Consider the following 26,729-nt stretch of genomic DNA (forward strand, 5'->3'; position numbering starts at 1 on the left):
CTGAGATATTAAGGTAATAAATTAATAATTATGTAACACGTTTGCAAATTCACGCACAGTTCTCTGATGTTGGTTATGATCACATGACATGCAGGTAAATAAATTAAATATATATTTTTAGTAAGTGTTTTATTTTGATTGTTGTTATTTTAAAATGATTTATTTTAATTTCACATTTTTACGATTTAATTAATTAGTAGCTTTTCATTAAACTTATGAACCCCCTGCAGTTCCTTCATGAACCCCAGTTTAGGAAACCTTTATGTAATGTAATGTTTAATGCACTTCATGTTGTTGTTAATAACAACAAATGTAATATATTTTCTTAGTCTTTGCATTTTTATATCAATCTGTCTGACTGTATTTTTTGCCTCCAGTGGCTCCGTGTCAGGGCGAGTTGGTACGGGACTTCCATCGCATGCGGCGCGGCGAGGTCCAGTGTCGCAGCACGCAGCCGCTGTCCTGGGTGGAGTGTCTCGGCGGCTGCAGGCCGGATTCGGGCTTCTGTTGCGGGGGCACCAGTGTACGACGCAGACGCTACAGTTTCGAGTGCGACGATGGAAGTTCGTTCACACAGGACGTCGAAAAGACGGTCGAATGCGGATGTGGAAAGTGTGTGTAGTCGTCAGAGATCACAGAAGACATTAAAAGAGAAAATAGTGTGCATTTGTATCTGTGGACCGTAACATCTGTGAGGTAGCTTGAAGAACTATTTAAGAAAAGATAACCCTTGCATGTGAATGATGAATTATGGGTATTTTGTGCTGTCAGGCGAGGAATTATTAATGTCGAAAGCAAAAAATCTAACCAATGGATCTTAGATTTAAGAGTACAGTTTAACGGACAGCATGTTATACAGGATTTATAGTATTTAATATAATTGTAAAATATTTGTTTAACATTAATTTTAATTGTAATATATATACTGTTTTTAATTTCCATATAGTAGCCTATTTTTGTATGTTGAACACCGACATTGGTGATGTACAATTTTTTTTACCTTTTAGTCTGTTTTCTACACAGAATTGTTTGACAAAGTAGTTTAAGCTTTTTTTCCCCCATTTAATGTCGTCTTGTAAGTGTTTGCAAGTGTTTCTATTTATTTCATTAAAGGTTTTTGCCCCTTAAAAAAAGCTGGTTTTACCCTATGTTTTAGTTTCTTAAGTTTGTTTATGTGATTTCTACCGAGCTTCATGCTGCTAGAAAAAAACAAAAACAAAAAACAATATATGAGATGGGTGGAAAAATTATAATTCACTGCTTGTGCATTCGCTCATAGCTTTGTAAATTAAAAAAAACAATTATATGTATTGCGTTCACCCGAAAAACGTTGTTCACTCACAAATACACTGGAATATATATATATATATGTATATATATATATATTTTTTTTTTATTTATTTTTTTTCTCCCACGTCATATTTCAGTATACAAGTGAAGGTACAACATTTGTGTTCTTTAGCAAAAGTATTGCATTTCCTTGAAAAACTTTGCATTTTCTTTCAAAACACATAATGTTTTCTTTGTGTTCACTCACGAATCTTTAGCGTTCACTTACAAAACTTTTGCATTTACCAGAGAAAAGTATACATTTTATGCAAACATTTTTGATATTTTATAAATGTGTAGCCATTCCCAACAACTTATGTCAAAACAAAGACAAAACGTGCATATTGATAGGTTTAAACTGATATGTACTTCTGTAAATAAAACATTAGATAAATTCTAACATCTATATTTATACATCTATGTGTATTTATATTAGTTTATTATTAATTTAATTAATAGAATTTCTCATTTGGAACCTCGTCATAAATGTTATAAAATTCATGTTGTGATGTTTAATACGAAAATAAACGTTTTTTTTTTGTTTTTTGTTTTTATGTTAAATGTGTCTTATTTAACCATAATCATATAGTTTCTAGCTGTCGCATTTCGCGCACTTTTTTTCTATCACGAACAACCGCGTAAACCACAAACTAAGCCTGCCTCAACTCTGTCGAGCGCGTTAATATTCAAACTCCTTCAGTAATGACTAGCGGTTAAATTTCCCTCTCAGCTTCAGGTGAAATATTGTGTGCCCTTATTCCCTATGCCATTTGTGTAGTAACAAACACAAACCGATGCTGTCGGACTGAAAGATGGCGGAACATATTATGAAGTCCGTGTTAATGAGGAACAGAGTGTGTGCACACTTCTAGTGCAGAGAAGAGAAATAACACGATTTAAAAATAAAAGTGACAAGACAACAGAACAGAACACTCGGTAGGGGCTCCCTACTAAACCGCGGGAAATTTGTCAGCAAACCCTAATGAAATGTTGACAAGCCGTTGGAGAAGGTGATTAATAAAGCGGCAAGAGGCAGGTGAGCTGCAAGCCAAGATATGAGAACATTTGAAGCTTTTACGATATGGCACTCTATCATTTTTTAATTTATCAAATGTTTAATTAAACCTAAACCTGAACAGTTTTTTTTTTTTTTAATATTCTAAAGAAGTTTAAATGAGACCTTCGGCGGGTTAGATGCCATATTGAATTTTACAGGCGAAAACATGGCTGTGTGTGATAGACTTGCTGTCTTTACAATGGCATGCACTGTATAGCTATATCCAAGATAACATAATTTTCAAAACTTTCACAATGGTTTCATTCAGTTTTTGCCTACTGAAAGTTTTTTTTTTTGGGAACACGTTTTTGTCAGCTGTACAATCGGTAGTTAAATTGTTCTACTACTTTAGTCCCTTGCAATCTCGTTTGCATTCCTGTCAAAAATTACATCTGCTACCCTGACTTTGGTCAATAACAGGCTCAGCACACAACGGCCAGTGTTGGGAAGGTTACTTTGGAAATGTAATAGGTTACAGATTACAAGTTACCCTATTTAAAATGTAATAAGTAGTGTAACTTTTTGATTACGTTTCTAAATTTCTAATGTTTGAACTGTTAATCATTTTCAAACATGTAAACCAGGCAGGGTTAACCTTACTCTAGTACTCAACACTGATTACTGTCAGACTTTCGAAATCCTTCATCACTTGAATTAAGATTATAATATTTTAATTTTAAAGGAGACATTGGATGCCAAATATCTTAATTTGCATATAAATGTGTCTTGGCAGTGTGTGGTCACAACCACCCTACAATGATAAAAAAATCACTCCTTTTTTTTTTATTCCCCCCAAAACCTAAACTGTCTCAATTATCAAGCCATTTTGATTTTGGATTGCCTTTGCTCTTCCACAGAAGTGAGGGGCGGGGTGAGCAGAGCTCATTAGCATGTAAAGAGATATGCAGCGAAACGAGTTGCTGTGAACAGAGCTGTTTTTGACAAGGTAAAAAGGGTGTTGTTTTTCATGACCACTGAGACCATTTCAAGAATACCCTAAAGAATCATACCAACTTGCGGAAAATGGGCATCCGATGACCCCTTTGAAGCACAGCCACCACAAAATCAGACTTACTTTAAAATCATTCTGAGGTTAAATACAGATTTAAAATCATAACAAGAAATAGTTTAATTATGATAATAGTTTAGCTATGTTACTGTTTCTGAAATTAAATCTTTGCATAGCTATGACAGGAAACACTGGAATCTAACAATGCCTTAGAAAAAAAAACAGTTAATATACAGCATATACATAAATCCATATAGGAAATATAAGAGTTATCAGAGAACCATGTTATAAACTTCTGAAACATTGGTGTTTCATATTTTAGAGCAGTCACTGTAATGAAAGAAATCAATTCAATCTGTATGTGGGAGTGTGTGTGAAAAAAATAAGTAACTAATTTAATTACACATTTTTTCTTAGTAACTGTAAATAATTACAATTACTTTTATTTTGTAATTTAATTAAACAAGTCCTTAAAAAGGATATTTATATACTTATATTAAATAAGACATACTAATATTAAATAAAATCATTAAAAAGTATGTTTTGAGTGGTATAAATGTGTGTAGTATGAATGCAATCCATTGTTCATGTTGTCATTGACCTACCAGTATCAGTTGCCTTGTTCCGCTGTCATTCACAAATCCTCTCCCGTTGCTTCACGGGATAGTAAAGTGTCCATCAGATGCACGCTTCAGAATACTTTTCGACTGCTATTTATGAATACTGTGAATTCAGACACACTACCTTGTTCACATACTGTTTTTCACCTTGTGTGAAATTATACAGTATGTGATTTTGGATGCAGTCAAACTGTGGCTGGCATGGATTGGGTTATAAATATTAATTAACGTTATGTGAGGTTTGCAAAACTGATTTGCTTAAAAGGTAAATGTTGGAAGATGAGTATTAGCCATGTGGTATGTTACCATGGTCCATGATAGCACACATCATGGAGACGTGTATTTGACGTCTGCATTTACATCTGCAAGACGTATTTTTTTAGTGTTTGCTCATCTACAATACATATAGGATGTTTCCTATCAGATGTTAAATAGACGTCTATTAGATGTCTTTAAGATATTTATGATTTAGAATGCATGTAAATCTGACCTCTTACACACGTCTGTCAGATGTTTGTACACAGCAGATGCCTCCGAAAACACTGCCTCCGAAACTTTGTTATAAAAAAATTTGGATCGGGTTCGATTTTCTGCGTTTTACGCATTCGTAGCAAGCATTTTGAGAGGTGTTTTGACAATTCAGAGCCACCGTCAAGCGAACGCCATAATCCAGAATGGTGATTGTCAAGTTCATCCACTTCGTCTCGCAGCACAAAGCACTGTCAATTGGTGGTCTTATTTTTAATGTGTCTCTAGTATCGCTAGCAAAGCATCAAACTGAGCCACTGACATCCTGAAGTAAACTTTGAATTGCCCGTGATAATCCCGATGATCCTTAAAGGTATAGTTCACCCAAAAATGAAAATTAGTCCATGTTTTACTCACCCTCAAGGCATCCTAGATGTATATGACTTTCTTCTTTCAGATGAATCCAATCTGAGTTAAATAAAAAATTGTCCTGGCACTTTCAAGCTTTATAATGGCATGGCCGGGTGTTTCTGTTCTACAGTTCAAAAGCAGTCAAATAAACCGCAGGTATCCATAATAAAATGCGCATAACACGGCTCCGGGGGGTGAATAAAGGCCTCCTGTAGCGAATCGATGCGTTTTTGTAAGACAAATATCCATATTTAAAATGATAATATAACTTTTTCTCACTTCTGCTAACTGCCGTAGGCGGAGAGAGGAGCGCAGAGGGGAGACAACAAAACAAAACGCCGGTCACAAATTAGAAGCACAAAACAAGAATTTGTAAAGAAAAATGTCGGAGTATTTCGATATAAGCCAAGAGGAGATTGGTTTTCCTTTGCTAAAGTAAGGAAACTTTGCTTCCTTTGCTCCTGTAAACAAGTATTAGTTTTCGCGAGGCTCATGCATGCGCTGCGCCGGCGTCCTACGTCTTGTGAACGCGCCTACGACAGAGGAAGTTACACAAAACTGTTTATATCATTTTAGATATGGATATTTTTCTGTCAAAAATGACATTCAAAGATAGAAGAATCTTAAAGTCTCTCTTCAAGGAAGAATCTCCACGGGTAAGATGAATTTGTTACCTCGGTTTAACTTTCTTTTCTCTATGTTACCACTTTCTCCCCCTCCAGGTTACTTTAAGGAGATCAACTCCATACGTTCTCAATTTATCTGGAATGATAAATGCCCCAGAATCAAACTTACCACAATACAACATCCTATACACGCAGGAGGACTGGCTGTACCAAATTTTGAATTGTATTATTGGTCGTTCCAACTTAAGGCTCTTTATAATTGGGTTGATCCTCAATCGAAAGTTTCATGGAGAGTGATTGAAGCTGACAAGCTTAAACCAAATAGACTCCAAGATATTTTATTTACTGGCACTGCGAAAAAAGGTGATAATTATAAATTTGGTCCGGTTGTGGCTAATTCTATTAAAATCTGGAAAACGGAGAACGTCTGATAGGAGGACCCTTCAAATTTTGTAACAGTACACCTTTATGGCATAATTTTAATCTTGTATGTGGAAATCGTCCATTTGTCCAACCCTCTTGGTCCTCTTTAGGTGTAAACACGTGCGGTGATATATATGATAACCAGGGCCTCTATTAATTTCAGACATTAAGAACTAAATTTTATTTATCAGCATCCGCATATTTTGTCTTTCTTCAATTACGTTCTGCTCTCAAAGCGTATGGAGTTCCTTGGGCATCTCCCATTTCCTCTCATCCTATGCAGGATTGGATTGCACCATCTGTTGGTCGGCCATCTGTTTCCTTAATATATAATAAAATTATTGATTGCATTACAAAACCTCTTTCTGTTAAATCTATTTGGAATAGGGATTTATCTGACCTTAATTTATCTGTCGACTGGGAGAGAGTGTGGTCTAACCTCAGCTTAACATCTAAAAACTTGGCTCATCGTCTTATTCACTTCAAGTCATTCATAGAGCATACATAACTCCTTACAAAAGATTCAAAATGAAACTACAAACAAATTTTAACTGCCATATATGTAATACTGCATCATTAGGTACTTTTCTTCATGTTTTGGGAGTGTCCTATCGTCATTAATCTATGGACACATGTAAACCTGGTTTTATCCTCCTTACTACAAATCGATGGCTTTGCTAACACAAGTTTGTGTCTTCTTAATGATGATTCTGGTCTCTGTATAAGCTTAATACAAAAGAGAATGTTTGCTGGTTTTATGGCTGAGAAGATGACAATAATACAGAACTGGTTTACACCACACATGTGTAGAAAAACATATTGGATCCATAGCCTCCTGAAAATAGTGACTTGTGAATGTACAACAGCGCAAATTTATGGGGCCAAGCCTTCTACTATTGATGCTTGGCAGGGTTTTTTTCTTTAACATACTCGATTTCCCTCCCTCCTTTTGACTGGACTTTTAAAGTATTGATTATATGTCTGTTGTTTTGTTTGTTTTGAATGGATGTTATGATGTTGGAAAAAAAGGATATTTCTCTTACAAAAATGCATCGATTTGCTACGGGAGGCCTTTATTTACCCTCCGGAGCGGTGTAATGCGCGTTTTAATATGGATGTGTGCACTTTATTTGACTACTTTTGAACTGTTGAACAAAAACACCCACCCATGCCATTATAAAGCATGAAAGAGCCAGGACAATTTTTAATATAACCCCCGATTGGATTCATCTGAAAGAAGAAAGTCATATACACGTAGGATGCCTTGAAGGATGAGTAAAACATGGACTAATTTTCATTTTTGGGTGAACTAACCCTTTAATAAGGAGCAGGAACTGTACTTCCTCTCTAGCCTATATCTCAATATGTCCTTTCTTTTTCTCTTTTTAAGACGTGAGAGGACAACAATATCATCCTCACTGCTTGAAGACTCCACTTAGTACTGTTTTGCAATTTTTTTCGCAACAGATTAATTTATATGCATCGGACTCAGTGTGAAAGGTTTCTGAGCATAATGAACTTTTAGGATAATGAATACGAGAAAACGCATACGAAAATTTCGGACTCAGTGTGCAAGGAACTTTAGGGGTTTAGGACCTTGTTTGAATCACAAGCTTGACTATAGCAATAATAATAGTGATGTTTGCCTAAGCAACCACCACTAATAAAAACAATGTATTATATTATGTATTATATACAAACCTTCTGAAAAGTATAAACAACAGAACCCTGCAATATTCTCACCATATAAAAGCATTTTTTCTTTATGCAATAAATTAATCAAAACACTCTTCTCAGCCACAACAAGAAGCTTGAATCCCTGTCCATGCACCATATGAACTCCGAACCTCTGCTGCTCAAGCATATACAGCTATTTTTAACCTTAACAACTCACAGTGCTTCAAATTAGCCGTGGTAACCTCTGCACCAATGTCATCTAAATTCAAGCTGTCTAATAAATACAGACCTGTTGCTCTATTTTTTTGTTGCTATAAAGACATTGGGGCATAGTTTAATAACTTGGACTTTATATACTACTGGAGGCAGCAAACATCCATGCGTATAGGATATTCAAAGGAACTTCTTTATTCTGTGAGACATAAAAGAAGGTATTTTGAAAATTGTTTTGAGTTTTACAGTGTAGGTCAAACGGCTCCAATGTTGTCTCCAAAATATCTTATTTTGTGTTCTGCAGAAAAAATGAACACATCCAGGTTTGGAAAGACATAAGGCTAAGAATATGATGACAAAAATTCCCTATGATGCCACCTAATTCCCTAAAGAACCTTTCCATAAAAAATTCTTAAAAGAACCATTTTTTCTTAGTGTGAAGAACATTTAAAAACATTTAAATTTCCCCTACAAACAATGCTTTGTCCAATGGACAGGTTCCGTGATTGTTAAAGGTTCTGCATGGAACCATTGAAGGCAATAAAGAACCATTATTTTTAAAAGTGTTTTATGCTAGAATCACTTCCCAACCCTATCTGTGCAAAAGTTATCAGTTTTTAAACTCATGCTCATGAAAACATTTCACAAGTTCACACTTACATATAATAAATAGAATAAAGTTTATGTGTATTTGGCGTGCTGTCCGAGGGGAGGGCTCCGAGCTCGGAACTTTGGCCTGAACCCAGAGCTAAGCAATTTATTTACAGATGTATTTGTTTCTATATATATATATATAGAATATATATATATATATATATATATATATATATATATATATATAGAATATATGTATATATACATAGGCACACACTTGCATGTCACGATCTAGTCACTAAACATTTAATCTGTCAACTAGATAAGACAGAAATAGATTAATTTCTTGAATGTGCCTGTGAGAGTGTAATGTTCTTTATGACCAAAGACATCCATTCTTTGTGAATTGTTCTTAGTTTTTTAATTGAATCCATTTTCTGCAGTTGTTATTCAGTAATGGGGACACTTGCTGAGTGCTTGCAACTGTGCACAGTAGGAAAGTCTCTATGATTATGGACCTGACCTTTCCTCTCACTGACATATGTCAGTTTAAAACAACGGAGGCCCTTAGTGGGTAAGTGTAGTGTTGTTGGTATTGTTAAAATATGGACCAATCAAAAATGGGTGATGTCAAATGATTTCACTGATGTAATGCATTTAAGGTCAGCGTGCACAGTACACAACAACATTGCGATTAATCTCAAATGGTGTAGCCATTTAACATCTTGGTGTTGCTGACTGGTTATTACCTAAATGGCACATTAACATAATTGGTTTCCTAAAAGGAAAGAAAGTGGCCAAAATTAGAAGGTCATTATTAGGAATATACCCTCTGTCCCTGAAACAAAGAGACATGCACATGCAAGTGATTTTGGAAAATAAGGTGTGTGTGTGTGTGTGTGTGCATATAAAATACTGATAAGGAGAAAAATGCAGTGGTCTGGATATATTTTTGGGACAAAATACAATATATGTTTTGAACTGCAGTGATATTTCAGTAGTTCAACTCTGTTATGCAGAAAAAACCCAAAACAATTGTTGATCATTTGTTTCCATAACAGAGTTGAACTATTGAGGCTGATGTGTCCATGTCAGTCTCTCCACAGTAGTTCAACTCTGTTATGGGAGGGGGGGTACAGTGATCTGGATTTTTTGGCACACAGTACAACATGGTGGAGTGCAATGATGTTTCAGTAGTTAAACTCTGTTATAGAAACAACTGATCGCTGTTATTTTGTTTCTGCATAACAGAGTTGAATTGAGCTTGCCGTGACCTTGTCAGTCTCTCTCGAGTAGTTCAGCTCTGTTATGAGGGGAACAATGCAGTGACCAGGATTTTTTTAAGGGTACAACAGTAATCATGGTACTGTGCAATGATGTTAAAGGTGGAAAAATACTATTGAGTTGAACTATCGAGCTCGATATGGCCAGTATATCGGCAAACACGAAATATTGATAATATTGACAGTATAGTGATAAAGTTTGTGTTTATATTGGCCTTGTCAGACTGTCTAGTTCGGGGAAAATTGCGTAACAATATTGACTGTACAAAATGTGCAGTGGTGCAATTATATTTGCCCGCTAAAGCTGTTATTTGACATGTTGCACTGATTTTCAAATTTAACATTAAACCCTGGACAATGTTGAATGCTACAGGTTGGTGCAAAACATGTTTAAAGATAAATGTAATGGCTTATTTTTTTATAATTATAATAATAATAATTAGTGATTGATTATAAGGCACACTTTCTGTGACAGGGTTGAAATAATGTAGCGTTCATGAATCATTCACTAGAAAATGTCTAAGACTTGGTTGATTTCTTGAAAATTAATCAGTAAACCTCAAATGACATGACTAAAATTGAATATTCTATCAGAGACAACAGTAGAAACATGCAACAGCACCATTAAGCAGTCTCAACACTTCGTTTTCACAACAAAAATTTATTAGAAGAATAGTGGTTTTCATAAGAAGGTTCTAGCATCCAGTGAATACTAACTTGCACATTGTTACAATTAAAATGTGTTGAAAAATGGCATTTTTTTCCTAATGGGTAAAATATAACCAGTAAAACTCCACACATGCACAAAGACGGATCTAATCAGCATTTTGCTTAATGGTCAATGCAAATAAAAAGAAAGAGAAAACTTTTTTTTGTTGTTTTTAAATTAGACCACAGAAAATCTAATCAGTTTTTTCCTTTTCATTTTTTTTTTTTTTTTAAAAATCACATACATTAGGAGACAGCTTATTATTCATTAGCCCAGCTCAAAAATAAGAATTTGCATTCAAACGGAAAACCAAACAAAACAAACAAATCCAAAACAAATAGTGCAATCAAACAAAAATAATTGTGATCCTCGTAAGTGCTCTAACACGGACATCAATAATAGTCTAGAATAAAAGTCAAACACACAGTACAAAAAAAAAGAACAAATTAATATACATAAATAAATCTACAGTACAAGAAAATATTAAACTATACAATGTTTTTGTCAAAGAGTAAACAGTATATATTGAAATGAGGTCTATTCCAGTTTTGGAGCGCCTGTCTTCCAACAATTGGACTGACTCGAAGGAATCAGTGTGTTACAGGTCAAGATGCAATTTCGTAAAAAGCACTCGTTTCGATCTAGATGGTCTGAGGTATATCGAAAACAGAGAAGATTCGGAAAAAGCAGCACCTTATCCCACACTGTCAAACCTGCGCGTTTTAAAAACCCATTCAGTCTCGTATTAAAAGTTAACATGTAAGTATTTCATTTTTTGCCTTAAATCAAGCCTGAACTTTTGAATCCAAGCCTGTGTGGAAAACAACAAACTCACTGCCTGTTATCAGGCATTGCAAACTAGAACCCACGACGACAAGGACAACAACAGGAATGTTTCAAGAACTGCAAATCTGAGGGAAAATAACAACAAAACTCAACACCAAGACTAATTGAGGAGTAAATGCCGCCCTTGTTTCACACGACCTCTTATGTCGCTTTAACATGCACAATTCCTTTCTTTCTAATAATAATTATAGATGAAAATCAGCATAACACAGCCAGTTCATAAACCCTTCGTTAAGTATCTGAGCTTTTTTGACAATAAGAGTAGGCACCTAAAAGCTCAAGAACAAAAAAACGAGCACAAATTAAAACCAGAAAATCAGACCGCAATGTAAAGCCATTCACATATTGAGAGGCAGTTTCTTCAGGCAGTTTTTTTTTCCCGCTGAAATACTTACATGCTAAAAGCAGAGACCAAAACTACCAATTACTGACTGCAAATGTGAAAGATTAGGCCTTGAGATGTAGAGGTACGTCTGTATTGGAGTGCTGAGACCGGTCGACCACTATCATTGAGGGCTCTGATGTGGTGTTTGTCGCTATTGTGTTCTATTGTCTTCAGGCATTTGAGGCACAGTGTGTGCAGAAGAAATTGTAATGAAAAGCACTGTCTGGCTGAGTGTTGCTCTTCACCTGAAGTTTCAGCTTGACATTCATTTCGTATATTGTACTTAAGTCTGGATACAAAGAATACAAAAACTAAAAAGGACAGAGGAAAAGAAATTAAGCGACAACAGGTTAAAAATGACTTTTGTCACGAGCGACCGTTTTCTTTTGCTCAATTTTTCAAAAAATATGTACGTTTTTTGTCGCATTTTAACAGCTAGGCCGCAGAATCTAGAGAAAGTACCTGAATAGATTGAATCAGTGTCGTTTGTCCCTGAGGGATTCGTAGTTGTGGCTTAATAATAGGATTTAAGATAAATAGAGAAATGGTTTAAGGATCGTTTTTTTTTCTTTCTTTTCACAGATGATCAAGAAAACCACTACTCAGAGGCATGTCTTATCAGAAATCGCATGATTTAGTGTATAAGAAATGGTTTATCCACAAAATGCATGAGCAAAAAGCAAAAAATTAAAAACCTCAAGCAGTTCCACACACTCATACACAACCAGCTCACAGCCACGGAGACGTTTCACTTCACACAAAAAATTATAATAGTAATAAACATTATCGTTAAGAAAAAGCAGTTGCAGCAAAGCACACTCAGGGCGCGTTTCTTCATCGTAATGAATAAGGATGATTTTAGGACATCGTCCAATAGAGATCCAGTGTTCACAAATACTTTAACCATCCGACTTCTGAACTTAAATTTCATGTACATTTAGCAAGCAAAAATAACAAGCAATACCGCAAAACCTGTCTGATAACCTTTTTTCACAGGGAAAATTAATTTACATCACTGACTGATGTCGCAATGAATATTTTATACTCATTTAAAATGCTGTTATTAAACCAAAACGGTAAAACAAAACAAAAAATTAAATCACGAAATGGGTACGAGACTATATACACATCCACCTTAAAAAGTTTGCGCTTCCTCTTAATATATATTTTTGTTTGTACAGTATTGTGGAAAAAACAGCTGTCTGCACCACTGCAGCATTAGATGCCTTACAATAACTTAATTTATTCGTTGTTTAGCTCACTTCAAGACTAACTACCATTCCAGTATGTGGACGATAAAAGAAACTTGTGAGAAGATGAAAACGAACTATACAAATGCGGTATACAGGAGTCTAAATATACTGCACTGAAATGTTTGTTCCCTGAATCAAATGAGGAAGAGATAAACATCTCGTTCCAGAAGATACGTATATAACTATACAGAACATTATATACAATGCACTGACTGTTGAATGTATATATATTTAAGAACACATTAATATAATAATCTATAGCTTGTCCTAACGTATGTATAGTTACATAAAAAGTTAGTTTGTGTGTTAAGAGTTTCAATTTTTTATTCTTTTTCCCCCTACATTCAGTTTAGCTGATAATGAGAATGAATGATGAAATTACGTTCGACAAATGCGTAAACTATGGCTTATGCTTAACAAACTACCTCTAAAAAAGACAAAGCCCACCTTTTCACTTTAAAATCGGTTTTTGTTTTGAACTGCAACTTAATTACGGTAATAGACTGAAATCTGCAACTAGAAACATGTTACTTGGTCTGATTATTACTGCATTACTTTGAAATGGACTGTAAAAAATAAGCATCAACTACTGAGGCAATGTCTTCCCTTCCTAAAACGGCATTCACACTGTCATTGATAAAAACGCTGGGGTCTCGAGGTTGCTGTACTGTTGGTTGCTAGAATATGTTCCTACTCAACCACAGTATCCAAATGAATCAGGTGACGAATCACAGTCTAGGCTCCCATTGGTTGTCTCCTCATCACTACACATTTGCATAAAGTCGATTAGCTCAACTTTTGTCACATCATCAACAGTCTAATGCTCAAGTCGCCTCAAATCGCCAACTCTCATTGGAATCGAGTGACTTGCAAAGTGCTGTCAGTGTGAACGCCGCTTAACCTTGTCAAGCACACAGGTGAATGAAATAATGGTTCCTTGTTTACTGGGACTAAAAAACAAACATGAAAGGAAAGTAATGAAACCTCCACAACATATAACGGGCAGTGAAATGATAGAAGAAGAGACGTGAGAGATGGAGAGGCAGTGAACAAGGTTCTATCTACACGTGGAGGCTGTCAAGATTTACATGGATTTATTATCTGAGGTATTCTGTGTTGTAAGGTTTTTTTCTTTAACTTGAAACATCACACATTGTACAGACATCAGAAACAAAATAAATAGTCTTTGTGGCCTTGTAGGTCTCGAGGGACCAAATGAAAAGTCTAAAGTTAGAGCGTCCATTTTTTTTTGTTTCCCCAGGTAATTTGTACTTTACAATCCTCGCCGTTTATAAAGCACTGAACTAAGGATATTTGGCTGAATCTTTTTAAATGCAAAAGGCGGTCTGATAAGGACGTCGAGTTGAGTTGTCTGGCTGTTGGGCGACCTGCTTTCTTGGGCCTGCGACAACAAACTCACCTTTCTCAAGTCAAGGCGACTTAAATCACGAGTATTGCCTTGCTAGACTCATTTTCCCACTTATAGTTTAATACTGCAAAATAAAATCACCAAAAACATTTTTCAACCCAGTTTACTGGTAGGATTCTGGATTATGAGCAGTAAAAAATGGAACCTAAAGGCAAGCGTTTTTGATAAAAGTAATCACAATATCAATAGTATTAAGAAATATAGAAAAGGTATCAATCTTTAGCCGAGCCTAATCATTCCACTCTCATGCATTAACCTGAGGGGGTATGGGAGAAGGGATCCGATCATCATACTACACTGAACGCTGAACCTTTACAACGTTAAGACTCTACTCTGAGAATTCTTACGAAACTTTAGAAAGTACTTGGAAATATGAACACAGCCGAACAGTTAGCAAAAGGCATGTTTGCTCCATAAAGCTTCGACTCCATACATGGAAAAACCCACAAAAAGTGTAAGCGCAGCATTCCATCAAGGATAAGATGCGCGCCTTTGACATATGCAAATGAATACAAATGCGACCAATCGCATTTCTCGCAAACAAAGATACTGCCCACAGACTGCATTTGGCTTGATTTTCAAGGGCACAAACTCATATGGTATGGCGTGACTATACTAGATTCTTGAGGAAACGCACACAACGACGCGTTTCCAACTTTAGAGGTGATCGGTCAACCTGATTCTTCCCAAACACTGGTCTTAGAAGCAGTCGAGATGCATAACTTGGGACCTTTTGGTCCAAAAAAATCATTACTTCTATCAAAAACATGTTTTATTAGATACACATATGTGCATGCGGAATGTGTAACTGCTTTCCGACAGAACGGGACCGTGACTTTGGGAATGACGAGCCAGTGTTATCCGTGCATCTGAAATGCTACATACAATACAGCAAGTAAGCCGATCAAACCGCCAAGACGTTTATACAACCTGATCGACAAAAGCCTGTAGGGACAGTCAGTCCCTCAAGATACAAGTCATTTTTGCTTTACTACCAAAGGGCTCCTATGTCAAAACCATCTGCAAGTTGAGGTAGCAAAACTAATAATCCTAATCCTGCAGAACTCAATGGACTGCAGGGTTAAAACAGTCATGGATGAAGTTAATGGTCAAGAGCAGATTCAGGCATGGAATTCCATGCAACGCCAACATAGTAGAAGGACAAATTGCAGAAAGAAGGAAACATCGTAACACATCTAAAATTCTCTCCATTTGTGTCTCGGAAAATTAGAAAGAAAAACAAATTAACACAAAACTATGCCTACATTTCAATGGTAGAAATCGCATGTAAAATACTAAAAATGCACAATCTTGGTATAAAATAAAATAACAGAAAAAGAATGTAGGTTTTGCTTAAATGAAAGACTAATTAGAATAGGCACACCTTTACTTGTGAATGATCTTGCAAGATTGTCATGGCAACACAAGGGCAGCCCTTTCATGGCCAAAAGCTCTCAAGTTCTCTAGAAGAACGTTGGCCATTTATATAATCTCATTTTCTCCTTTACGCTTTCATTTGCGTTTTCACTGCTCTATTTGACCTCTCACTGAGCCTAGCATTGAGCCCCTCAAGAAAGACTAAGTCATCATTGCCATCCATATTAATGTTTCATTCTATAGACAGTAGAGGCAGCGGTCTGTTGTTGAATTTTCATGGCTCTGTTCCATATAATTCACAGTTTCACTGAAGCCTTTGCATGAACATTGCATTTTAATGATGAAGTGTGCAATTTTATTGACTTTAAAATTCTTTGTTGTCCCTGTTTTATGTAGACTAGAAAATAACTTGTTGGTTGATTCCCCTGAAAAGCGTAAACACTGGCACATTTTAAAAACGTTGATCAGTGCTGCGTTTCCCGACAGATTTCAACAATTTGGTGTTTCCCGAAATCATAGTTTAAACGAACATTTGCAAACAGCATCGCAAACTTACATGGTTGGAACTACAGCTCTCGATCTGTGGTTAGATGCTGTACTAGCTATATTGACCATTCAATATAAATATCCACCTTTTTCCTGCACGGAAGTCTCATTTGCTTCGTAACAGAAAAAATGCTTTACATTTTCAGTCTCTGGTGTTTCTAGTCAAATTGATGCACAGCTTAACCCTGTGCAAAATTTTATATTTAGTTATATTTAAAAAGTTTCAATTAAATTATTTCAGTCGATCTTTTTACCCAATTTTAACATGGATTTCTATGGAACAGGAGAGTTAAAATCCATCATGGCAGCGCTCATCGGTTACTCAGGAAAACGGTGGATATATTCATTTAAATTTATATATTTTAGTGTGTCCTCAATAAACGCCATTTTTGAAGAGTGTGCATGTGCATAAATGTGTGAAGGAACTCAGTTCTACTCAGAAGTATGATGTAAGAGGGAACCGCAGTAAATCAAACATCAAATAAACCAAAATGGCAAGGAACGATAAACGGCGAAGTAGTTATCAGGTGCAATGTTCGTCACAGCAATATCTCGGAGATCTCGAAGCGATCAATTAGTAGAAGTTATTACTCTGCCACCTGCACGTGATTGTTGAACCAACATGATTCAAACGACGGAGATGAGACCATGTTCGGGAAACAGTTGTGACTAGCTAGTTAGTTTCTACAACGATGCAATATACTATAGTGGTTAAGCAGCAAGTTACATCATTGTATGGGAAGCACACCCCTATTTGTTTGAGCATCCTGACAACTATGAAAGCAACTATGGTCGCAAGTTCTATCATTACCAACTGAGTTCAACGGAATTTTGACCATAGTTGGCTAGAGTGTTTTTGGGGGTGTGGTTATCTGTTTGGAACGGGTTTAAAAACAACAACAAATACAATAGTGTTTTGCAATTCCACTTGTGGCCCCAAAATTACACACTTCACCTGTATTTATTTTTATTTAATTGCATTAAAGCAATCTAGACGACAATGATTCAATTTAATTTAAGAAAAATAACATATAGATTGTAAGTTGCCTTGGTTAACGATTTACGATTGTTGTTACCAATTATCTGTAGGTATCATTAACAACACTTAATCATGTAATGATGATTGAATGCAATTATCGAACTATCGGTGACGATTGAACACTGCAAAACAGGCACTCTGGATGACACCAAAATTCCAACGAAATGCATAAAGTATACAGTATCATGGTGAACGCAAATTTCTGAGTTGATCTATTCTGAGCAAAACTGTCTGTGCATATTCCATCAGTTTTCTCTGAGACATGTTTCTCTAGACGGTTACATTCAAAACATGTCTTTTACTATGGCGTGTGCTGCAAGTTGTACCATGACAACAGCTATTTTAAGCTATACTGCTGCAAATAATGGAAATCTAAACCTAATAAATCATTCTACTTAATATTATGCCATCAAATGAAAATTATGGCCCCTAGAACTACATAATATTTTCACAAACACGGAAAACAGTTATGGTGCAAGTAACTTTATCTTCTCAAGTGCATAGATTGACAGAACGATGGATATCTATAATTGAGTTAGACTACAATGTTTGCCGACAATTTGTTTCTCCCAATTTTGAAGATGTTTTCTGTTGAATAAAGGTGTGCCTATTCATTTTTATCTCACCAAAAACAATGAGGAAAAAAGTTATGAAAGAACTTGAAAGAACTGCAAAATGACAAGATAATTTGGGGCTTGTGGTTTGAAAAATAAATATATAAATAAATAAAATGATTTGAATCTCTCTCTCTCTCTCAAAAAAAAACAAAACATGTCTCTAATATATATTTAAATGGCAGTTGAAAAGAGACATTTAATCAGATGTAATAATAATAATAAAAACATATAACTTGGAGTGCCTGTTTCCATATATGCCTTTTCTGTTTCTTTCTCATGTCATAACCGACTAGTTAGGCTACACTTTAAGAGTTATCAAACCAGTAGCCTAAAACTGTATAACCATCCACATGATGTAGACCTGATGGTGTTTTGTGTGCGTGTGAGTGTATGGAGTGTGTATTAATTGTGGCATACAAATGTGTACCCTATTGATCTGAACTTTTGTGTGCTAACGTCAATAAAGTTGCATTCAAAGAGACCCGTGGTTCAGTTAAGCAAAGCATTAATATTTTAAAATGCACCGGAGGAAAACAAAAATGCGACTAGCGTTATTTATAAACTGCTTCCTTGAAAAGTAATAGTTGCGTTTTTTTTGGAAACGTGTAAAAGTCAAGTACAGGTCCTGATTTCCACAACTAATTGTAGAATCGGCTGCTCTGGAGAGATCTCACCTGAGGTAATGCTGTTATGTGGATATGCAGTGGAGGTCAAAAAAAAAAAAAAAGGCTATCTGAGCATCTTTTCAGAGAAGAAATCATTATGAGCCACTTGAGACAAAACAAATGGCACTTCATATGGTACAGAAACTGAGGTTGTAGCTGTCAGCGTCGTTTTCCATCATTTCTTAGTGTAGCATTTCAATTTCAACCAGAAAAAAGACAAATAAAAAGATAAACAGTAAAATAAATATAATATATATTCATTTGTATATGTATAGATTTTTTCTTCCATATAAAGGTATCTCTTGAAATTTTTGGAATGCAGTTTAAAAACAAGTTTACAGAGAGCACAAAAACAACAGAAGGTTAACATTTCCACCTGTCCCATATTCTCCCCTTCAAACCTCCATTTGTGTTTTTCACGAAAACACCCATTACGGTTAAATCGCATTTCAGAGTACAGGAAAAAGGTATAGTGTCTTACCTACAGTATCCTTTGATATTTGCCTTGACGATCAACTTAACTAAAAGGATGGGACCCGTTATTGGCAAGATGCGAATGTTAAGCGAAATTTTTGATTGTATTCAAAAAGTTCGATTTTCTGTACCTGAATGAAAAGGGCGTAAATATTGGTCAGTCAGACACATGAAATGCCTCGCTTGCCATCCCTCTCATAGAAGACAAAAAAGAGGGTGAAATAGGAAAATAAAATTAATTTCCCAGAGTTTCAACTGCTCCTTTTCCACGTGCCCCTGAATGGTATTTAAGGATGTGGCACAGAAAGGTGCGTTTATTCCCGAGGATGAGGTATATTGTGCAAAGGCTGTCTATGCACGTCTTGTACAGGTAGTTATGTCTGCATCGTTATCCGACTGACAAATATTGCGAACCCTTCTGCTGAATCTATCCTGAGATACGAAAGTACTGAAGGCTACAGGTGTACGTTTCAGAGAAACGCAAAAAAAAAAAAAAAAAAAATGAAACGAGCAGCAAGAGAAAAACTAAAACAGTCTGTTCAAAGTATGAAATGTGAAAGTGCCATATTTTCTAAACAACTAGTTTAAGAAATTATTCGTAAATGGTTTTACATTCATTTGAGTAAAGACGGTATAATTTCTTCAAGAGGAGGATGTTTTTGGACAGGGGGAGCCGTTAACCCTGTAATACATTAATCATTAAAGTCAAATTAAATAAATATGTCGAAATGGCATGCACCGTAGTGAATCAGACAGCTGATGATAAATAAAGGTAGCAGAATGTACAGTAGCAATGTGAAAGTTCAAAACTTTCTAGACTAGCCATAGAGAGCTGATCGTTTGAAACTTTTAGATTTAAGTGCTGCAAAACATCTTCCAGTCATAGCCATCAGTGCAATAATTTCTAAGTGCCAATTATAGGGGCAAATATTCAATTATAATAGAATCTGTTTGTACTAGTAGTACTACCAATCTAGTTGTAGCTACTGATCTACTACTAATTTGCTATTAGTTGCACTTCAAACTAATATTTTTATCTTGTTTTCCAGTAAAAATTTTAGTTAATATTATTGGAGAATCCAACTAAATTTATACTTAAAACAAGAAAAATATATTTTCCAAATAAGGGTAAGAAAAATGTAATTCAAGGGTTTCAAATATTCTAAGAAACCAAGAAATCTTTAGATCTTTAGGTATTTTTACTGGAAAACAAGACAAAAATAATCATATTAATGTTTAATAATAATGTTTAAATGGCAAGAGTCAAGCACAGCTGAGTAGTATTTTACATCACATTCATTAATAAATAAATCTAATTGATTGATTGATTAAGGACCTAACTAATTTCTAATTAGACACTTCAAACGCTCAGCATTTGTAAAGTGTTGGTGCATTTGATGCCAGATGACCTAACGGGATTCACACAGTACAGCTTATAAGTATGAATATGGTTCTAATTCTTTATACATAAAATTCTTTCCTTCAATTTGTTTCATGTAGAAGTACATTAGCATGTGATCATAATTTATAAACTAAACCAAATATGTCACATCAATGGTTTACTATTGTATGTTGCATTGATTAAAAATAGTCAGCTCTCTACTAATTTCAGTAGTGTCTCCAGACATGGCTATAACTGCAATGCAACTTCATTAAAAAAAGCTAACAACACTAAAATCATTTTTGCTCAGTGAGATAATAATTAAAATGACTACCATACTTACAAGTATAGCATTGTAGGAAATATATACAATTTATACAAGCCTAATATAATGTGGGAAATTCACTAGGTTTAGTACAAAATTAACAAAAGGGTGAGCCCAGGACAGTGTTCCCGGTTGTCCACTTTGATGACAACCTTGCCACCAAGTGTCAGATTATAAATAGTTAATCAGCCTCCACTGAACTGGTGCATGCCATTTACTTAAATGATTCAAATTAAATAATGAAATAAATAAAAGGTACATTTCAAAGAGTCAGTTTCATCATCAGAAACCCTGAAGTTTGAAGTATCATTTTTGTCACAGACTGGGTGAGCACCAGGCAGTGATATATACCAGAATGCCCTTCAAAACAACATCAAAGTGGAGCATGCCATTCCAAAAGCCTTCTCTTTGAAATCTTCACAGATCTATGCGCTTTCTCGGTTTTATATACATCAGACGACACAGTTTAGATTTGAAAAAGGGGCGATGTGACAATAAACAGTGAGGCAACACTAGACAAATCTGAGAATTCAAGCTGTCGACCACTGTATATTGAAGAGGTAATTTTTTTTCAAAACAAAATGAGCATGTTTGGGTCTAAGCTGCAGGATGCCAAGGGTCGTTGAAATACTCCCCTTTTGATCTTGCAAGTCTCCTTTATGCTATCTGCTACTGCAAAAGCTACGTTAAAACACACCCAAACATATTCGCTTTTATTTTTAAACAAAGTGCTATTTTCAGAGAGATCTCAGAAAAGTCCCAACTGGCCAGGCGTTTCAAATGATAACATCCTACCAATATCTGCAATCCATGGCTCAGCTCGACCCAACCTACGCCCGGTATAAAGCCCTGCCCCTGACCCAATTCATTGACTGAGAATTGTGTCACAGGTTCCAGTTCAAGTAGGTAAGATGCATTGTTTCTCTAAAAACACGATCGCTATATTTGTCTCAGTTGCCCTGAGTTTTACATGAGGAAATGAAACTATTCAGAGATAAGAATTGGCTCTCTGAAAAAATGCTAATTTATAATATAACAGGGTTATATGGTCATAACCCTACCTACATTTCCCCCTACCTATGTTCCCCAAAACCAACCCTCTGCGAAAAATGCTCTTCTTTTTATAAATATACACGTCAGCGACTGACTATAAGCAGCGACGAGGGAGCAGCCAGAATCAACCAAAAGTTGACTGCGTGCACCCTCCCTCGATTAATTTTATTAGAAAGATGTGAATCGGAAACACGTTCCTGTCCTGTGTGGCTTAAGTCGGCATTGTCCTTTCATGGGCATCGAAATCCTTTTAAGAGAGAGGCTCTCGCCAAGAGTAGAGTACTGTAAAATGAGCATTATGTGGTATGCCAGACAGAACAGTAAGTGCGTAATGCAAGCAGTGTCGAGGTAATCAGGTCTAATTGCCAGATTTAGGCTCTGGCGAGCGCCAGACTGAAAGTGTAGTGCAAAAGAAAGCGCTAGAGTTAAAGAAAAGTTTAGTTACAGTAAAGTAAAAAAAAAAAAAAATCTTTTCAACATCACAAACATGCATCCCTGAATGACTAATCTTAAGCTTCATTTTTTTTTAAATGGACGTCTAATTCTTAGTCTGTTTCAATGGTGCAGAATATAAAAGGAGGAAACTACAAAGAGTTGAAAGCAATTGTTTTACCTGTTAATAGAAAAACGGGCCTAGGATTGATCCCTGGTGAGAATTCCATTTGAAATAAATTAGTTTTAAAGATCATTCATAAACCTACCAATCAGAGGAGATAAATTCATTTTTGAAGCGTCAATTTCCAGCCTTGCACGTAACCCTTGAAACCCCGCTTCTCGTTTCTCAAAATGGCATGCCGTCCAAAACGCATGAGCACTAATGGCGCAGCGCGCAAAGTTCAGATGAAGGGGGCAAACAAAGGGTTAATCTGCTTGCTTTTTTTTTTTTAAATAAAATGTCTCTCTGTCGATACTCTCTTATGGCTTTAGTACGCATTTGTTGCTTTATGTTGTAAAAAACTTCAGCAAATGCTTGCAGTGTCAATGCGACCACTGTGATAACTGCCAATTTGTTTCTTATCCCCAGTTATCAGGCTTAAATCCTCCCATGAATCCCTGCAGTTGTGCTCACCCAGATTCTGCAAGTATAAATTGGCACAATTAAAGCCCCATCCTCAATTCCAAATCATTTTAGTTTTCTTTTTTTTGTGTCTGTCAGAATCTAAAACGTTTTCCGTTTTATGAGGTGTTCTGTGTAATCTACTCGACTTTGTCTCCTGTCCCCTGCAAGACATCCACTTGCGTTGCGATGGGTGTGGTGGCGGGCGTTGACGTGGATTCGGTTTCGGCGGTGATCCCAGAGTCCTGCCCCTCTGCCCTCATCATCAGTTTAAGCTTTTTCTTTGGTGGGTTCTTCAGGGTGCCCATCCTCTCTTTCACCTTGTACTCCAAGGTACTGTGGGGAATACCGTAGATGTTCTGCGCCTTCGAAACGCTCATCTTCCCATTCATCACCACAGCAATGGCTTCTTCTAGAATCTCGCTGTTGTACTGACGATACCGTCCCCTTTTCTTTCGGGGTTGCTTGGAGCCGGTCGGGTCTGCCTCCGGATCTGATGTCGGGTACTGAGGTCCCAAAGTTGGCTGTTCGAGGTCTGCACCCCAGTACTCGCCCACAGCTCCCCCATCGAGAAGGCCTCCGAGAGCAGCTCTGCGACTCTGCTTTGGCAAGATGGCCCTCAGCTTCCTACTGAGCGCGTTCTCCGAGTGCACATTGCCCAAAGCTATAGAGCTGTAACCGTAGAGATCCGAGGCGTTCCCATGGGAGTCCCAAGACAGATCCATGCCTCTGACTTGTGGGATCTTCAAGTCCACTGGAGGGGAATGTCCAGGTTCTTTCTTTACCGTGATGGAACCGGTGTCGTGGGACTTTGTACCCTTTGTGAACACGCCTTGGTTCTCCTGGAAAAGAGGCAGGTCATTTAGGTCGCCGCTAACTTGTTTGAGCTTCAGGAGGCTGTCTAGATGGGATTTCCCCCATGTCCCATCGCGGGAAAGAAGGGACTGGGCTTGGCTGTTAAGGAGACCCGCGGACTCTAGGCTAGCCAAAGAAAGAGGTTGGCCAAGGAGGCGATGTTTCTGGCTCAGGAGTTCCTCTTTTATGAGGAGTGAGCGGGCCAAGGGTGGCTTGAGGGGTCCAGAACCAATACAGTTCTCCCTTATCCCATCATGCAAGCTTCTTGGTGGCAAGCCATCGTCATCATCAACATCTCGATAGTTGTGATCAGCTCTCTGGGAACGCCTAATTTATGGAAAGATAAAATGTTCAGATGTGAGAATGTGGTTTGCTACTGGAAGGAAGTCTTGTACTTCAGTCTTGTAAAGGAAAGGGACAATAACTTTGTCTGCTAGAAAGTGAATAGGGCCCTTTCGATGAAAAAGGTACACTTTGGTGTCCCATTAATCTTTTGTAAAAAGAAACAAATACCATATTTTTGTGTGTGTGAGAGAACTATTAGATCACTGGATCTAATAGATCTCAATTGTATCCAGCAATTAAAGTCAAACGTTATAATTTTCACACAAACTGATGAACTGATAAACAACTACTAAAAATTATTTACAATCATTAACTTATTATAAGCTTTTTTCCCAACAATTTGCAATCAACCCTGTTACCATGTGATTTCCCCCAATTACAGAAAGAAACATTTACAAGAAAAAATTTTCAATCACAAGTCTTCTTCAATTCATAGGAAATAAGTTTGTCAACATTCCAGTTGATAAACTTCTTGAATGGATAACAGGTTAGCAAATTTAGATTAAGTTAATCTCTCACTGAAGTAGTGGGGTTAGCTAGTTTGCGACCAAATATTCAGTGACAGATTAATTTACTTAATTTACCAATTCTAGCCCTTTTCATTTAATACATTTTGTATTTTAAATTACATATATTTTACATGTGTTTCATGTTTATTGCTAGAAGATAAAATTACACAAATCAGGGTTTTAAAGTGTATTTAGACTTTTACAAATGTTCCAAATTTTAACAGGGTTACAGACACTGCAAACCACATATAAAATGAATAGAAAATAAAACAGAAAATGTAACATTTAGTTTGACCCACCTTAGGCTTAGAGTTAACATTATACAAATATGGTACAAAACCTTTTTTTTTTTTAAACAAATGGTAGGTGTTTAATGCTGTTTCATAGACGATCATTCACAGTACCATTTTGTATCTTTCAGAGAACAAAAAAGTATAATTAAAATAAATATACCTCTCCTGAGGAAATGATCCTGTGTACCTCAGTTTACTTACCCTAAAGTGTCTTAGTACGGAAAAGAAGAAGGACACTGACGGTCTAGACTGTAAATTGAAGGTCCCACAAGGGGTTGTCCATAAACTATCACCATTGTTCTCTGATGACACTTCATATAGATTACTCTGGCTCATCTGTTCCTTCAAGCATCAGCTAAATTATGAAATTTGATGATTCAAATAAAGCTTATTACTGTAAAAACTGCATGTATGCATCATTCAGTACCAGATTTATACAAATTTCACTACACAGAGGTACTTTTTGGATGTTGTTTTCCCTTTATTTTTGTATATACCCAACTAACAATTATTTTCCTCTAAAAGAGTTTTAAGGACACCTGTTACCTTTGCATTATATAGTTCAGGTTAAAATCCTTACTAGTTAATCTAAAATTCTTCAAAATTGTTTCTAAAATTGTTTCTGCAGGGCTCATTTTGTGAGCTACCATCAACAAAAGTGAAACACAAAATAAGCATCTAGGGATTGGACTAAAGACACATTTTAAAGGCCACCGATTCACCGTACAACAGACATGCCTGTGATGGTTACAGTGCTACAAAGGACTTTGTGAACAGAAACCATGTGTTTGACGCAGCACAATTAGACCTAAATGGAAAGCTGTAATATTTTAACACTTGAAAAAAAAAAAAAAAAAATCTTACCCCTTAACTGTGGGCATGATTGAGAAACCATGAGAGCTTTTCAGTGAGACACTACCATGACTGTGGTTCTTCTTAGTTGAGAGGTCAAGGACTCCATCTGTAAATAAAAACATCATATTCTAAGACCAAACTAAGGAAAATCAATCAACCAAACTGAACCACACCGTCTATTTATTTTTTTATTTTTTTAACCGTATAGATCCAACTTTCTTTTTGATATTTTATGTTGTTGAACACTTGAAAAGTTCTTTACATTCCCTTTCCGAAGTTCTGGTTTTTGGGTTTATATAATCAATATGACTAATAATTATGATGATGATGATTACTAAATAAAAAATATTAAACAAAATAAGAAATATGTCATTATTAAAATAGAGTATTTAAAAAATAAATATGATAATTAGAAAATAATAATAATAATAATAATATACTGCAGGAGCCTATTAACATGCAGGTGGCCTATAACCATAAATCATTAGAAAGGTTTTATTGTAAAATCTTATATATTATTAAAATTATGTAATTTTGAAAGTTCATGTTTTTAATATGAAATATGAGCCTCGTATACATCTCATTTATGCATTGAGGGGAAAAAAAACAGAAAAAAAAAACAATTTAAGCTTTATTTCAAATTATTTAGGGAGAAGTATAAACGTGCTATTTATGTTTCATTCATGCTGTAATAGCTTATTTTTGGGCAAATATTCAAATCTTTGATTCATTTCAGCAAATCAGTTCTTTTGAACTGTTTGAATGAATCTGTTTAAAACACTTATTGAACAATTAATTTTCCTCATTTGTGACACATTTCCGACTCTTGAAAATGTACACATTTTTTTTTTCCTGTTTATTATTATTTATTGATATTTATGTGAATACAGATAAAAAATATTTTATATTTATAATGTTAATGTAGTGGAAAACATTCCTTGGATCATTTTAACAGAAACTAAAACCTAGGTAAAATGTTACAAATATGTTTCAGTATTTCAGTTGC

At 35.8% G+C, this 26,729-nt stretch overlaps 2 protein-coding genes across 3 annotated transcripts in view; one reads left to right on the top strand and one right to left on the bottom strand.

Moving 5' to 3' along the window:
* Positions 1-4,494, top strand: part of slit1b (slit homolog 1b (Drosophila)) — a 58,138-nt gene extending 53,644 nt beyond the window's left edge. The window contains exon 39 of the mRNA XM_058759928.1: positions 378-4,494. Coding sequence (XP_058615911.1) covers positions 378-622 — 245 coding nt within the window. The 3' untranslated portion in view covers positions 623-4,494. The remainder of the gene's footprint in view (positions 1-377) is intronic.
* A 9,092-nt stretch (positions 4,495-13,586) lies between these two features.
* The window catches only part of lcor (ligand dependent nuclear receptor corepressor), a 35,416-nt gene continuing 22,273 nt past the window's right edge, over positions 13,587-26,729 (bottom strand). For both annotated transcript variants that reach the window (XM_058759932.1, XM_058759929.1), the window contains exons 6-7: positions 25,733-25,829; positions 13,587-24,048 (exon numbers count right to left, since the gene is read on the bottom strand). In XM_058759932.1, coding sequence (XP_058615915.1) covers positions 23,007-24,048; positions 25,733-25,829 — 1,139 coding nt within the window. In that variant the 3' untranslated portion in view covers positions 13,587-23,006. The remainder of the gene's footprint in view (positions 24,049-25,732; positions 25,830-26,729) is intronic.

The sequence above is a fragment of the Onychostoma macrolepis genome, chromosome 22 (assembly GCF_012432095.1).
Source record: "Onychostoma macrolepis isolate SWU-2019 chromosome 22, ASM1243209v1, whole genome shotgun sequence".
Classification (NCBI taxonomy): domain Eukaryota; kingdom Metazoa; phylum Chordata; class Actinopteri; order Cypriniformes; family Cyprinidae; genus Onychostoma; species Onychostoma macrolepis.